This window comes from Nomascus leucogenys, chromosome 5 (genome assembly GCF_006542625.1).
Source record: "Nomascus leucogenys isolate Asia chromosome 5, Asia_NLE_v1, whole genome shotgun sequence".
In the NCBI taxonomy this organism is placed as follows: domain Eukaryota; kingdom Metazoa; phylum Chordata; class Mammalia; order Primates; family Hylobatidae; genus Nomascus; species Nomascus leucogenys.
This window is the reverse complement of record NC_044385.1, coordinates 75,536,634-75,552,905: the sequence shown is the minus strand read 5'-3', so window position 1 is coordinate 75,552,905 and position 16,272 is coordinate 75,536,634. Positions and strand designations below refer to the sequence as shown.

Here is a 16,272-nt window from a genome sequence, read left to right as displayed (position 1 = left end):
AGTCTTGAACTCCTGACCTCTTGATCTGCCCCACTTGGCCTCCCAAAGTGCTGGGATTACAGGCGTGAGCCACTGCGCCTGGCCTTTTTGTATTGGATTTTTTTCTAAGCAAAAGGGAGACGTTGAAGAGTTTAAGGAGAGAGATGGCATGGTCATATTTGCATTTCTAGCTAGCTCACTCTGCAGGGTGAGGATGCTTTGAAGTGGAGACAGTAACTGAAGCAAGTTCTTTCATAGTTCAGTTGAGAGACGAAGGCCAGAACTAGGGCCATACTGATTGAGAATGCAATGTCATTGTATTAGTATGTTCTCACACTGCTATAAGGAAATACTGAGTAATATATAAAGGAAAGAGGTTTAATTGACTCACAGTTCCACATTGCTGGGGAGGCCTCAGGAAACTTACAATCATGGCGGATGGGGAAGCAGGCACAGACCTTCACATGGCAGCAGGAGAAAGAAGAGTGAATGAGCAAAGGGAAAACAGCCCCTTATAAAACCATCAGATCGTGTGAGAACTGATTCACTATCACAAGAACAGCACGGGGGAAACCACCCCCATGATCCAGTCACCTCGCACCAGGTCCTGCCCTCCACACATAGGGATTATAGGGATTACAATTCGTGATGAGATTTGGGTGAGGACACAGAGCCAAACCATATCGGTCGTTCTCGTACTTATTTTTCATATAGTAAACTCAGGTCCAGTCCAAGATTTCCTTTGGAAAACCAGGCTAGACAGGTTGTAAGGTGTATGAGAGTGCAGGTCTTGTCCATGAGGACTCCAAGAAGCCCTATCCATCATTGCGTATCTGGTTCCTCTGTCTCACTGATTTGGTGATCTCTTCTATTCCTCTAGGCTAGATATGATTTGTTATGATCACCTAGATCAAATATTTCCACCTAATGGAAAACTCACTTTATTTTTTTAAGTCAAAGCACTAGGGTGAAGAATAGTGAATAAAGTGATAACGTGAAAGCAAAAAATACTAAAAAGTAGATCTAAGAAAAAGGAATTTGGTTCTAACCTACATTTTACTAAAATCTTATTTTCTTCTTCTGTTTTCCTTCCTTATTCATGAAGGTTTAAAAATTATAATCGTAATTTTTTTTCTTGCATAAAGATAGACAGTGAAAAAACAAAGAATTCAGTTCTGTCATATTCACTTTATGTCCTTCTAGGCTCTGTGGGAGATGGACTTCCAGTTGGTCAAATTTCCCCCAGCACAAATCCTGTGGCAAGGAGCTGCATCCATTTTGTAGACTGTGTTTGCAAGCACAGCTTGTTAGGGGTCTATGGGAAGAGAAGTTAACGTTTTTTGCATATTAGAAAGGATGGTATCATTTCTGTCTGTGTATATATATGTATGTATATATTCCACATACTATACAATTCATCCATTAGAGTGTACAATTTAATTGCTGTTTGTTTCTTTAACAGGGAAAAAAAGATGTGACCCAGATATTTAACAACATCCTGAGAAGACAGATAGGCACTCGGAGTCCTACTGTGGAGTATATTAGTGCTCATCCTCATATCCTGTTTATGCTCCTCAAAGGGTGGGTACATGGCTTCCTTTCAAGTAGGGCTAAGTTTTTAATAGTTGTTAAAAGTGCATAGCATTAGTCTCATTTGAGATATGATCAGTTCCCTTTTGGAGCTGCAGTAAAGGTATTTGTCATGTGTGAGGTCAGCCCTCCAGATCTGTCTCTATGATTACTGCAGCAAAATCCTTTCTTTGCACCTTAATGTTTCTAAATGTTATGTTTCCATTTACTGCCTTCCTTTCCTCCACATTTCTGCTATTTCTATCTCTTCCTATTACAGTATTGCTTATGCTTCCCTATCTGCCCTATTCCCAGCTGCCCACTCATCCTTTTCCTGCTTGCATGAGACTGAATGCCCTCACCACACACATAAGCACACATATGTATATTCTGGTTCTGGGAACTGAAATGCAGGTATGAGAGTTTTTCTGGTAGCTAGCATCTGCCAAGGTGAATGTATATGGGTCTATAGGGAAGCCATAAAACTGAAGTCGAGCTGGGTAATAGAATCCCTGATTATTATTTTTATGTATACTTATTTATAAATGTTTCTTGGGCATTTGGAGGCTACTCTGAATCATAAAGACTGGAGATCTGGGTGTAGCAAAGCTTGAGGACAGCAGACCATCTTCTTCCTCCTCTTGTCTTTCTACTCCACCATCTCAAACCAGGACGTCTCTTTATTGTATTGTATTCCTGTTTTCAATTCTGCTGTTTCATACCTAGTCCATCTCACCTGTGTTCATTTTCTCTCTTGTACATTTTAAATATTTAATTGTATCAAAATAATACATAGTTTAAAAATTAGATATATCAATAAATGCCAATTCTTTGTCTCTTTCTTTTTTCTTTTCTTTCTTTCTTTCTTTTTTTTTTTTTTTTTTTGAGACAGCATCTTGCTCTGTTGTTCAGGCTGGAGTGCAGTGGTGCGATCTTGGCTCACTGCAACCTCTGCCTCCCGTCTTGGCTCACTGCAACCTCTGCCTCCCGTCTTGGCTCACTGCAACCTCTGCCTCCCAGGTTCAAGCAATTCTCCTGCCTCAGCCTCCTGGGTAGCTGGGATTACAGGCGCTCACCACCACGCATGGCTAATTTTTGTATTTTTAGTAGAGCCAGCTTTTCACTATTTGGCCAGGCTGGTCTCGACCTCCTGACCTCAAGTGATCTGCCTGCCTCAGCCTCCCAAAGTGCTGGAATTACAGGTGCGAGCCACTGTGCCCGGCCTCTTTGCCTCTTTCTTCTCCATTTTTTAGTCCTATTACCCAAAGACAACCACTTTTATCTTTTTTATTTGTTCATTCGTTTATTTGTTCATCATTGTTTTCATCATATATTTACCTCTGTGTTACAAATAATGGGCTTATACTAATTTTTCATTTATCAATTTTAAGCAGTATCTTTGACAAGATAAACTAGATGATAGTCTTTTTACTGCCACCATTATTCTATTTCCTTTCCCTTATCTTCCTAATAAACTTTATCATAATTTTAAATTTTAATAATCACATTTAGATTATTATGACTGTGCAGTTATTATTCATTAGTGAGCAAAGTAGTGTACTATGATTACTTTTGTTTTGGGTACAAAATAATTGTTTTACTGGAGAATTGTTTCTTTCAGCTCTGGAAAGGGAAAGATCCTTGTATCATGTATTAGGGGATGCAAAGCCTCTATAACACATAGACCCCAAAGTGAAGTGGCCCCCACAACAAGATAAGTGTATTTCTCATGTAATAGTGCAGAGCAGATGTTCTAGTTCATCAGGGGGTTCTGTCATCTTCAGCATGTGCTATCTAAGATCAGCCCACAGAAAGGTGAAAGTATATAAGAGATTTTATGTGTTTAGAGAATGACAAGAATTCTGGTGTGACTAGAGCTCTGTGTGAGTCAGAGGGAAGGGTGCCGTATGAAGTTGGAAAGACTGAGACCAGATTATGACGAGCTTTCCAAGTCCTACTAGGGAGTTTGAATGTCATTCTGTAGGCAACATGGAGTCATCCAGGGACTAGACATGAGGAGTTCTGGTGGCAACATAGAAAATAGCTTGGGGTGGGAGGCTGAGATTCCAGCTTAGAAGAGTCTGGGGAAGAGATTATCATCAGAACTTTAATGGAGATACTGAGAATGAAGAGAATGCATATTTGAAAACATTTCCATTTCTTTCCAATTCAAAAGTAATACATGGTTATTATTTAAAAACTAAAACATTTTAGAAATGTATAACAGAAAAAGAAACTGCATCCCATAATCTCTCCAAAAGGAATCATTATTGACAATCTGGGGACTATGCCTCTGGTTTTAATTCTCTATTGCAATGATTATTCTTCTGTTTTTCAATTCAAACTTTTAACTCATTCATTCACATCCTGTTTTATATAAACCATTTACTCATTGTTTGCTATGTGCCAGATATTGTAATATCTTTACTTATGTTATATTGTTTACTTTCCAAATACTATGAGGACTACATATTATTTTTTTACCATTTTACAGATGAGGAAACTGAAACTCAGAGAGAGTGAGGATATTGCTCAAGGTTATACAGCTAATACATGACAGAGCCTAGTTTTCCATGTAGATCTGACACTAAATCCCATGTTCCTTTCCATTAATATAGCTTTAAGAAGATTCGAGGACCATTCAAATGTGAAGGGAGAGGGAATTGTTGATGCTCCTGAGGACAGGGTAGTGGAACAGTTGTACCATAATCAGTTTTACCTGGTACCATTTTCTTTTTTTTTTTGAGATGGAGTCTTGCTCTGTCGCCCAGGCTGGAGTGCAGTGGCACGATCTCGGCTCACTGCAACCTCGGCCTCCTGGGTTCAAGTGATTCTCCTGCCTCAGCCTCCTGAGTAGCTGGGACTACAGGCACATGCCACCACGCCTCACTAATTTTTTGTATTTTTAGTGGAGACGAGGTTTCACCATGTTAGCCAGATGGTCTCGTGATCTGCCTGCCTCGGCCTCCCAAAGTGCTGGGATTACAGGCATGAACCACTGCACCCAGCCCCTGTTAACATTTTCTAATTTAGCACTGAATGCTAGAGATTTAGCCCTTCTTAAAAGTCAGGATTTTTACTGAATTATCCTTGTGAAGTCACTTTAAAACCTAGGACATAACTTGATTGGTACATTTATACATCAAACAATAATATAAATGAGAGTATGATAGTAACATTCTGTATAGAACCTAAGTCTAACCATAAAGAATATAAGACAAAAAGCAATTGATACTTGTCTATCAAAGAGAATTATCTGCATATGTGGTATTAAACATGGTAAAAAGGATTTGGAGCCCAAGTTTTATGAAAAGATTATAAATAAGGACTTACTCACTCTAAATGAATTTGTCTTCTGGCTCAGGCAAATGACATTCCAGGGTACTGAGAGAACTTGAGAATGAGGTCACTGAACAGCTCTCAGTGATCCATAAAGAACTGTGGCCAGTGGACTATGTTCCAGAAGGCTGATGTTAAAATCATAAATTTCTCCCAATTATCCTGTTTTCTTAAGTTTATTATAAAAAATTTTAAGCAGTTTCATTTTGGCAGTTATTTTATAGATGGTGCTATGTAGTTCATATTTCATCACATCAGGAGATGTACGTTTAGTAATGCTAAGACTGAGCAATGGGTTCAGATGGTGACAGTCTAATCCACTATAAAGTTTCCCATCAACCTTAAACTTACTTGTTTTACCATCCATTGATGAACATTGCCTGACTCCGTCATTTCACTAGAGGTGACAAAAAGGTAATTTTGAATTCTGTCATTCTTTTTGTATTTTTTATTGGCTAAAGTAGTTTTATAGAGAATACTGTCATTCACCCACCACAGCTTCAGGTGTTAGAATACTCTGAAGTACAATTCATACCAGAGAGGCAGAATAAATGCTCAATTCTTTTCTTTTAATTATCATTTTAGAGAAAAATAAGATATCCTAGGAACTTTCATCAGTGTCTAATGAGTTATTTCCCTCCCTCCCCCTGCCTTTATATATGTGTATGTGTATAAATATATATATATATATTTATATATGTACAGAGACACACACACACTCTTCTAGTATCTGATGAACTAATGGATTTAATGTTTTCTATATGTCTTATTTAGTTCTACACATGTTTTTTTAATGCTTAATTGGCCATCTGTGGCCCCTTCTAGGTGATATCTCTTAACATCACTAAAATAGTTTGTGAGAGCTTCTTTGCTTTCTGGTGTAACAAGATATGCCACCCAACTTGTACATTTGCTGACAAAGACCTGAAATTTCTACCAAGGATGTTGGTTCTTTTTAGAGAGGAGTGGTTCTTAGAGACTACAATCTGGATGCTAGGGGTGCTCATTGATATTGGATTGTTATTGCTTCTAGGCCTTTTTGGTGGACAGAATTAACTCATTATTTTATTTATTTATTGAGACAGAGTCTTGCTCCATACTAGAAGGTAGTGCTGTGATCACAACTCACTATAGTCTCAACTTCCTAGGCTCAAGTGATCCTCCTGACTCAGCCTCCCAAATAGCCAGGACTACAAGTGCATGCCACCACACTTAGCTAATTAATTTTTTTTTTTTTGTAGAAACAGGGTCCCACTATGTTGCCCAGGCTGGTCTCAGACTCCTGGGCTCAAGCAATCCTCCTGCCTTGGCCTCCCAAAGTGCTGAGATTATAGGCATGGACCACTATGCCTGGCCTAACTCATTATTTTTAGTCAGCAAATGTTTCTAGATTAGAAACATACCTTCTTGACTATATTGAGGAGGCCAAGTGTTTGTTGAATGGCATTTTACAAAATCTTTCCAGGTATTTCTTGGCCTTGTTTACTTCCAGCAATAATCACAAAAGTCATTTTCCCCCTTACATAATGTAATCTTTGTTCTTAAATTGAAATATTCTTGCACAAGATCATTCTTCTAACCATTTTCTGTGTAATGATTACTGTAACTCACTGCCAGCTGAGACCATTGCTCTTACATTTTGGCTTTCATTAAATTTGAAAGAGACTTTTCATTATGCTGTCATTATTTGATGGGCATGCCTAGATAGTGCCTTCTCCACACTGACACAGTTCATTATAGTCCAGACTATATGATCTAAATTACAAATCAAGAGGGAAGATATGATTCAACTCTATAAAATAGTGATTCAGCATTCATCAGATTAACCTTTACTGGGGACCTGCCATGGTTAGCCATTGTGGGAAATGCAGTAATTAGGCAGGATCCTTGCCATCAAGAAGCTTATCTGTGAGTAGAATAGATTAGGTGAGATAAATATTGATTGTTTAACAGACCTAAGGATATTAATGTTAGTGGGATTTGAAACTCAACATAAGCTTATCTTTTGGAGCACTTCTTTATATAGTAAGCAATAACCTATCAAAAGTCAATATACTAGAGGGTAGTCAGGTAGAAATGATCTATGTGAATTATAAATCCCTCAAAGAGTACTGAGGAGAATTGGAATTCCCTATATATCTCTGTATATCCCTATGTATTTCTAACTTTAAGAAGTTGTAATCTCAGAATGACAGATGTCAAACTGCTGGGGTGAAATGATAAGTGTGCTGATCCAGAGGAGTCTTGGTTGTTTAAAAACATTCTTTTGATTCTCAAGAATAAACTGTCAGTGCATCACAGATGGTTTCAATAAGCTTCACAAAATGAAAGGAAAAAGAGAACTAATTATACCCAAAAGTTGGAGTGGAAACTTTTTATAGATGGTCTTAGTTTGGAAATTGAATTAAGAAATGAGAAAATGTTGGCCAGAGATCATGCATATTTTGTATATGTCAAAGTTTGACTCTCATTAGAGTACTCTAGTATTAAGACATTTCTTCAGTCTGAGGTTCATTAAATTCATTATATGCATGCTTTGTGAAAAACATTATAATAGGCACTCTTCGGAGACTGGGGTAGGGACAGGAGAAGTAGCAATAAATGACATAGACACCAAATGGAGATGGGGATAGGTGAGGAGAGGAGAAGGTAACAGGATAAGTAAAACATATCCCCAACAATTAAATTGATTGTAATGAAGTGAAGAAAATAGACCTATAGCAATTTACTGCAGTATAACATAATACAGAATGAAAAAAGTGTTAAAGAGAAATTACAGACAAGCTGTTGTATGAGTGTGAAGGGCAGAAAGAATAATACTGAATCGTAGTGATTAGGAAAGGCTTCAAGAAGGAGGTGGCATTTGAACTAAGCCTTGAGAGATGAGAAGCATCTGAGTTGTGAATGTAAGGAGAAGGGCATTCCAATTGAGGGAATGAGGTGCTCCAGGGAAATAACGAATGTGATGGGAGATGAAACTGAAAAGTTAAGGTTAGGGCCAAATTACAAAAATCCACATATATCTTACTAATCAATAAGTCTGGATTTTAATTGTCCTTCCCTTAGATTCTTTCTCTAGGCCAACAGCCTTTATTTTATACTCTCTTGAGTACTCTATCAATAAATAACAGCGCTTTTCTCGTTTACATTTCAGAACATATACCCCTCTTTACAACATCTTTAATAAAACCCCACCTAACAACTGTTCCTTGTGAGCCAGTAGGCTGAGTTTCAAGTTTTTCTAATAAGAGAAATTGCTGGCACTATAAATTGGCATTCCTTATATTCTGCAAAGAATCATGACTATCTGAATGTATTAGCATTTAATGTTACTATGAGTTATTCAGTGAATACTCAATATTTGTGAATATCATTCAGCATAAACATGACAAAAATGAATAAATACCACCTGGTATCTTTGTTTGCTGTTTCTTCTACTAATATTTGTAAATTTGATATTGGAAAGTAGTGTATTTCCTCAACTGAATCTTTATTCTTGAATCTGTCTTTCATGAAAATTCTATAATCTTATAAAGAATAGTACATTACTTATTGTTCAACAAATGTTGTTACTAGTGGTTGATGAGTAATAAAATATCTTAAAATTTTATAGTATCATAAAAGTTCCATAAAAACTAGTATTCAGTTGAAATGGTCAATTATATCTCTTTAAAAATAAGGTCAGATTTTATTTTATTTTTATTTTTATTTTTATTTTTTGGAGACAGAGTCTCACTTAACTTTCCAGGGTCATGCAATCTCCCACCTCAGCCTCCTGAGTAGCTGGGACTACAGGCGTGTGCCACCATGCCAGCTAATTTTTTTAGTTTTTGTAAAGTCAGGGTCTCAGCTAATTTTTTTATTTTTTGTAAAGTCAGCCACGTTGCCCAGGCTAGTCTCGAACTCCTGAGCATAAGCAGTCCGTCCACCTCAGCCTCCCAAAGTGCTGGGAGTACAGGAGTGAGCAGTCACGCCCCACCACATTTTTTTTTTTTTTTTTTGGAGGGGGCCCTATATTCTGCTCACTTCCCAGTGTATCACAACTGTATCTTTCTTTGTTCTATTCTTCCTATATTTACCACACAATTGTCAACTGTATTATTTCAATACAGGGCTTGTTGTACTTGGGCTAAGCATTATTCATTTTCTTGAAATCTTATCACACACTGGAATGTATCTTAAACTTACTTAGAGATTGAATTTGACTTTGAGAGATTGTTGTTGTATTAGAAATGGAACCAATCTAGTATGCCAGTCCTGAATTGTTTCCCACAGTAGATGTTTCGTTTGTCTAGCGTATTTTTTGCTGTGAGCCATGATTCCACTTAGGATTTAAGTGAGTCAATCAATCCACAGCTATGTATTAGTCACCTATTGCATGCAAATCATATATTTATATAGGTCTCCCCTATCCTTTTCCTAAAGTCCAGATAAGTGTATCCTACTGCCAAGGAGACATTTCTACTTAGATATCAGCCATCTCAAAACTAATGTGGTCAACCACAAACTCTTAATTTCTTTACTAACTTGTTCCTCTACTAGTTTATTCATCTTAATAAATAGCACCACCATCTAGCCAGTGATTCAAGCCAAAAACATAGGAATCATTCTTGAATTCTCAGTTTCCAAATTTATTCCCTCACCCAACTCCAGCTACATCATCAGCAAGTCTTGTTGACTCTTCCTCCGAACAGTATCCACCACCTGCCCACAGTCCTCTATTCTGCTCCTGCCACCCCAGGCCAAGCCCCCATTCCCTCTCCTGGGTTCTGCGCCTCCTGCTGTTTTACAGACATTCTCAACAAGAAGCCAGAGTGATCTTTTTAAAGCATAAGTTAGTCTTGTCAATTTCTTGCTTTAAACTCTCCAAAGCCTTCCCATTACACTTAAAATAAAACCACACTGCTTACCTTGGCTGACAAAGCTGTATCTGATCTGGGATCTGGCCACTGCCCTTCTCTCCACCCCCGCCTCATTTCACACCACTCACAGTTCTTCCCCTACAATCGAATCACACAGGCCTTATTTCTCCTTCTCTGTTTCGCCAAGCCTGTTCTGGCCGTAGAGACTTTGAACAGTTATTTCCCTTTGCCTGGAACATTTTGCCTTTTCCTTTAGTCTAAAGTAACTTAAGTAGTCACATACACACACACACACACACACACATACACACACACACACACACACACACAAAGTAGTCACCTTTATAATGTGGCGTATTTTATTGTCAACAGTTTTCACAGCCCTTCTTAGTATATGAAATTATCTTTTCATTGTTTACATTCTGCCTCATCCCCCCCGCCGACCCCCAGCTGTCACCACGTTCATATTTGAGTATATCTAAGTGTTTCAGAATACACTCAAATTCCAGAATATGTCTGGAGTAGTGCGAGGCACATAGTAGATCTTCAGTGGGTATTGAATGAATCGTGACAAATGGTATGTATGCTTCCATTAACAGCAGTATTGAAATGGTTCTTTTGATGCCATTAATATTATTTTAATAGGATAACAGAGTTCTCTATTTCTCTCTTGTTTACGCTTTAGATATGAAGCCCCACAGATTGCCTTACGTTGTGGGATTATGCTGAGAGAATGTATTCGACATGAACCACTTGCCAAAATCATCCTCTTTTCTAATCAATTCAGAGATTTCTTTAAGTATGTGGAGTTGTCAACATTTGATATTGCTTCAGATGCCTTTGCTACTTTTAAGGTAATTTTTTTTTCCAACTCACCTAGGTCAATTTATAGTCACTTGGCCTCTGAAGAGGCAATTTAATTTTAAAAAACAAGAAATTTTATTTCTTAGGCCTCAGTGTAGCCAACCATGTGTGATGTGGATCATAAGAGGCATCTGTAAATAGAATGCAGTCTATGAGGCCAGTCTGTCCTGTTGCAGGAAAACAACTCAAAATATTTGTCACAAGCTCAAATGGAATGAATTCCAGTATGTACAGTTACGTGGGAAAGGAATATGTAGTGCTCTGTGTGTGGCATGCTGTCATTTATGTTAAAAACAGATTAAAGGGCATAAGCTTCCACTTAAGGTACATATGCACTGAATACCTCTGCAAGGATGCATAGGAAACAGCAACAGTGATTAATTCTGGGGAAAGGAACTAGGTAGTGAAGGGAGATGGAGAATTACATCTTTGAATGTGAAGGACATCATGTTATTTTATGAATGTAATTTTTAAATGTCCATATGGTGAAACAAAATAGTAGTAAATTGTATTGTAGTTTTTTCATAATCATCTATAGTTTGATCATGTATTATCTACTTTGTCACTATGTAGGAAATCATAGGATGCAGTATATTCACATTGTTAGGTAACCAACTACCAGAACTTTTTTATTTTGAAAAATTCAAACTCTACCTCTACACTTATTAAACAATAACTCCCCATTTCCTCCTCCCTCCAGCCCCTGACAACCATTTTACTTTTGGTTTCTGCATTTTATCATCAAAAAAATGTTCAGAGAATATATCAGAAAAGAGTGCAGTTAATTTGCAGACAAACATACCAAAACTTATTCATCTAATGAGTGATGTTACATTCAAGGTTTCTATTTTAGAAAACCAGTTACTTAGGCTTATGATCCTGCTATTATTTAACATATTTTGAAGTTGGTATCAGTGTGTATTACATGCTCATTTTTCAATAATGGCAAACTTTTATCATTCAAGGGCAGATAAAAGTTTTGGAAACAAAAGCCTATTTGACATTCCGGTTAGTGTATAAAGTGGGTGATCGAGTTAGCTAGAATTATTTGGGGGGGTGTAATAATTATAAGAAAATTAATTTTAAGATATAAATAGAAATAAAAGAGATATGATTTTCTTCAATGTCTACCAAATCAGCTCTGAAGCCGTTTGAGAAGAGGAATTCAAAAAATATTATAAACTGACAATGTAACAGCATCATTGAAAAAAATAGGTTTTCAGGTTTAAAAAGTAGATAAGACTCATTTAAATGTATATATGTATGTATTCAGATTCATTTCTTCAAAAGCATTTTAGCAATTTAATTGTTCTGTCTACATAACTCCAAATTGTTTATACTTTTTTCAGGATATACATATGTAACTTTTTTTTTACAAGTTTTACTTAATTGTAATCCATTTATGAATTTTTATTTTTTATATATTATCTTAAATATGTATTTCAATAATATTGATATAGTCCATATACTAATATTAATACATACTCCAGTCGTATTACTTTATGAACAGTGATTGAAAGTTGCCTATGACTTAGATGATAAATAGTTCTTTTAAATAGCTCTCCAGAGGTGGAAAAGGGGAAAGCAGTGGTTTGCTCTGCTGAAAGCTACCTATTATCTGCAGACTAGGAAGTTACCCAGCCTGTTCTGAGAAGGTGCCATAAATCTGTTGAAAGGTATATTAGCTCACATGGTGATAGAAAGTGTGAGAGAGTATCAGAGAGTTGTAAAGGGCGGGAGATGTCAGTGGGTAGAAGGAAGCTGGGACTTAAGAAGAAGAATACCTGGCGGAGGGTGAGGGATGGGGCGTGGTCTCCCTGGAGGCGGAGCCTGCAGGCTGGGCCGTCAGAGGGATTTGTTGTGATGGAGAAGACCAAAGAGTGGTGGGTGGTTAAAGCGGGAGGCAAGTCCTGGCAGCTGCCTGGGACACAATCTATAAAGGCAACCAGGCCATCTCTGGAAATACAGGGTGCAACGGAAAATCTAATTGACAAGAACTCTGGAGGGAGAATACTGTTTGAGAATGATGGGAATATTTGGAAGCCACTTGGGGTGGGCTGGGGGTGGATTCCAGGGCAGGCTTAAGCCACAGCAGCTGGTTGTTAACAGCTGCCTAGGAGCAGGGTGAGCCCAGTTAACTGCAGCACTTTTTGAGACAAGGTCTCACTCCCTCACCTAGGCTGGAGTGCAGTGGCACAATCTCAGCTCATTGCAGCCTTGACCTCCCAGGCTCAGGTGATCCTCCCACCTCAGCCTCCCAGGTAGCTGGGACCACGGATGCATACCACCACGCCTGGCTAATTTTTGCATTTTTAGTAGAGATGGGGTTTTGCCATGTTGGCCAGGCTGGTCTCGAACTCCTGACCTCAAGCCATCTGCCCGCCTTGGCCCCTGCAAAGTGCCAGGATTACAGGTGTGAGTCACTGTGCCCGGCCACTGTGGCACTTTTGTTGTCATAAGCAGGAGGGTGTGCGGGTTTTGGACAAGCACTGAATTGCCCAAGACATCAGAGGAAAGGAACCGCAATGCCATCATTTCCCCAAAGCCTCGGGCAAAACTGCAACAAACACAAGGCCTCTAGAGTCCAGGTTTGAAGGGAAGGAGTTTACAGCCTGCTCGGGTGTCCACAGGCCTCCATTCAGCCTGCCAGCCTCCTATAGTCTCCCTGAAGAAAACAGGGAAGAGAGGAGGAGCCCACAGGTGAGGTCTGGATAGACAGAAAAGGGCAAGGGAAAGAAAGAGAAGGGAAGAAGGGGAGTTAACGAGAGGCAGAGTATAAAGAGTGGGAAGCTTGGAGTAAGGAAACCGAAATCTCCGGAGAACAGCTGAGTGAGGGAAGGAAGGAAGGAAAAGAAGGAGGAAGGGCTTGGGAACAGACTCCTGGAAGTGACTGCTGGGTGGAGGGAGGGGCGGTGAGGGCAGCATGGCTCTGGGCTCCGAGTGTTGGAAATCCCAGGAGTGGCTGTGTCTCACTCCAGAAGATAAAAATTGTACAGCGGCTAGAGATGATCCCCTCAAAAGGTGGATCTAGAGCTAGTGGTGAGATAGGCCTCAGTTGCATCCAACATGAAGAATGACATTAAATACAAAGGATGATTCCATTTCTTTCTACCAAAATGTCTGTGTCTAAACTACTAAGGAGGTGTTTGCTAATAATAGACACTACAGTCCCATTTTTTTCCCCTTTCCTATCAGATGGCTCTTCGCTGTCATGGAAACAAGTAAATTCATTTTTTAAAAAAACACAAGTAAGCCTTCACATAATTACAAACATAGAACAAACGCCAATAGAGGAGGAAAGCAAATACTTAATATGTATTTCTGAAAATTTCCCCAAAGGTTTTTAAACATTTGATAGAATAAAATGTACTTTATAGTAATTTCTTGCTGTCGTATATTCAGCCCAATTTAGTTTTCAGCAACAATATTGAATGACAAAAATAAATGATGTTTTGATTTGTATTTAAGCCAATTTTCCATTGAATTTAAGTCAATCCTTTAAAATCTAAATAATCATAAAAAGTTTTCTAGTATGCTGCCAGTATTGGAAACACCAATTTTCTTTATTTTACCAAATGCTTATGGTTAATATAATGTAACAATGACCATAAATCACTTTTTCTTTTAAGTAGCTAGTTTCAAAGGGTTTTGTTTGGTTGGATGGTTGACTTGATTTTGGCATTGGTTTTGGGTTTTTATAACCTCCTAATCTTTTTGTTTTTGAGCTCTTAAAGGAACTGTTGCTCAGTTTAGTTATTAATATTGTAACATTGTTAGTTTTTGATTTCGGCATAGATTTGTCTACCAAAAGTCTTTTCCCAAAAAGGATTCCTTACAACCATAATCTCTTTCATCCCTCCCTCTAAAAATTCCCATAATAGAAGTGGTTTGAATTCTGTCTTTCTCTGCCACCTGATAAGCTGGATGTCCTTGAGCAATTTAGTTAACCTTTGACTTTTATTTTCCACATCTGAAATGAAGAAAATCATCCCTTTTTCACGGACTTGGGAAGATCAGAAACTGTATTTGCCAAGTGCTCAGTACACTCCCCAGCACAGTCAGCCCTCTAAACGGCAGCTGTTGCTGGCTCCTCAGCCTTTTATGTCCCTGCAAGTAAGTGTCTCTCTCACTCCACCCCGAGTTTCTCTCAAGCAGTATTCATTAAAAATATGGATATCAGATTTTTCAGCATAATAGTTACACTATGCAAAACTTAGGCCTCTCAAAACAGAATTGTTAGGAGGTAGGATGAAAGAGTACACTATTTGAATTAAGGTTTTTAAATTCTAAATTCTTTGGAGTTTGAACTTTATTTTCCTTTACAATTTTCTGTCTTTTCCTTCTTGGGTAGGCTCCTAGCTGGGTTTTTTTTGTGTTTTTTTTTTTTTTTTTTCACTCAGTTATGTGATCTATAATGCAGCAATTATATTTGTCTATGTATTATGTGTACATAAGCCTGTGTGTATGTATATGTGGTTTGTACATACATTTATTATGTACATAAATTTGAGGGTATATCTATACATCAATCCTGTTACACACTGGAGTGGAAATGTGGGCGTGAGAGAGGGAATGTGCGCATTGTTTATTGGCTGTATCCATGATATGAGATACATATATATAGATATATAGATATTTATATATAGCATATCTATATATGCTGGAGGAATTCTACCCCACCCTATTATGGTTTCCTAATACTGGATTTTAAGCTGTTTCGAGGTTTTTTTGTCCTTGGAATTTGAAAGTGTTGGTTTTAACCTAACTCCCTCCTGATCCCTTTTTCTTTGGGGTAACACTAATGTATGACACAACCTTTCTAGGCAGCACTGATCTGCAACCTGCTCTTTTTGTTGCCACTGGGGCTGTGTGCGCTGGGCCTGCAGTGTGGGGAACCCAGGCCTCACTTTCAAGGCTGACGATAGTTGAAGCAGGTGGAGAACTCCCATGGGTGCAGCAATCCACAGTGTCTGCTGCAGCCCATAGAGGGGGCTCCCTCTGGCCTGGTTCAGCTCAGAAAATTTCTATTACTGCTCATGGGGTTTCTATGATGTTAGGGGAGGGGTGCTTGAAAGCATGCCACCAATATTATCCTTTAAAAAAAAAGAGTAGGGACCTCAAAGGATCCCGTGGAACTACCTTACTCTTTCAAGGGCCCCTGATGCAGGAACTAGTTTGAATCAAGACCTTTGACAGGGTGGGAATGGAACCCCTGTAAATGGTTTTCCATTTTAGAACTTCAGTTCCAGAATGATAATGAATGCTCTGCTCCACTGGGGGGAATAAAAACACCATGTTTCCACTGATAGGCCCAGTGGTTGATCAAGTTGTGTGATAGCAATAGAGAATTAAGAGCCACTCTTACTGTTTTTGAACTTGAAAATTATAGTAAACAATGCTTTAAATATTTTACTTTTTTAAAAAATTAAAGTAGAAATAAGTGGGTTTTATTATGATTGTTATCTGCCTTTGTGTGGTTATGTTGTGTACCTTCTATATGCTTTTAGGAAATTTTAATTAAATATGTATTAAAAGAATTTATTTTGGAAAACTTTAAAATTCTTGTTATGTTTTTAATTAAATTTTTCATAGCACCTAGACAGGGTATTTAGCCTCTAAGCGTATAAAAGGGATTAAGTGAGGCTTGTTTTCCTACAAC

The 16,272-nt window shown here is 38.2% G+C and overlaps 1 protein-coding gene across 10 annotated transcripts in view; it reads left to right on the top strand.

Annotated features, from left to right (window-relative positions):
• The window catches only part of CAB39L (calcium binding protein 39 like), a 134,949-nt gene that overhangs the window by 83,069 nt on the left and 35,608 nt on the right, over positions 1-16,272 (top strand). For all 10 annotated transcript variants that reach the window (XM_003270091.4, XM_003270092.3, XM_030813398.1 and 7 more), the window contains 2 exons: positions 1,442-1,560; positions 10,435-10,603. In XM_003270091.4, coding sequence (XP_003270139.1) covers positions 1,442-1,560; positions 10,435-10,603 — 288 coding nt within the window. The remainder of the gene's footprint in view (positions 1-1,441; positions 1,561-10,434; positions 10,604-16,272) is intronic.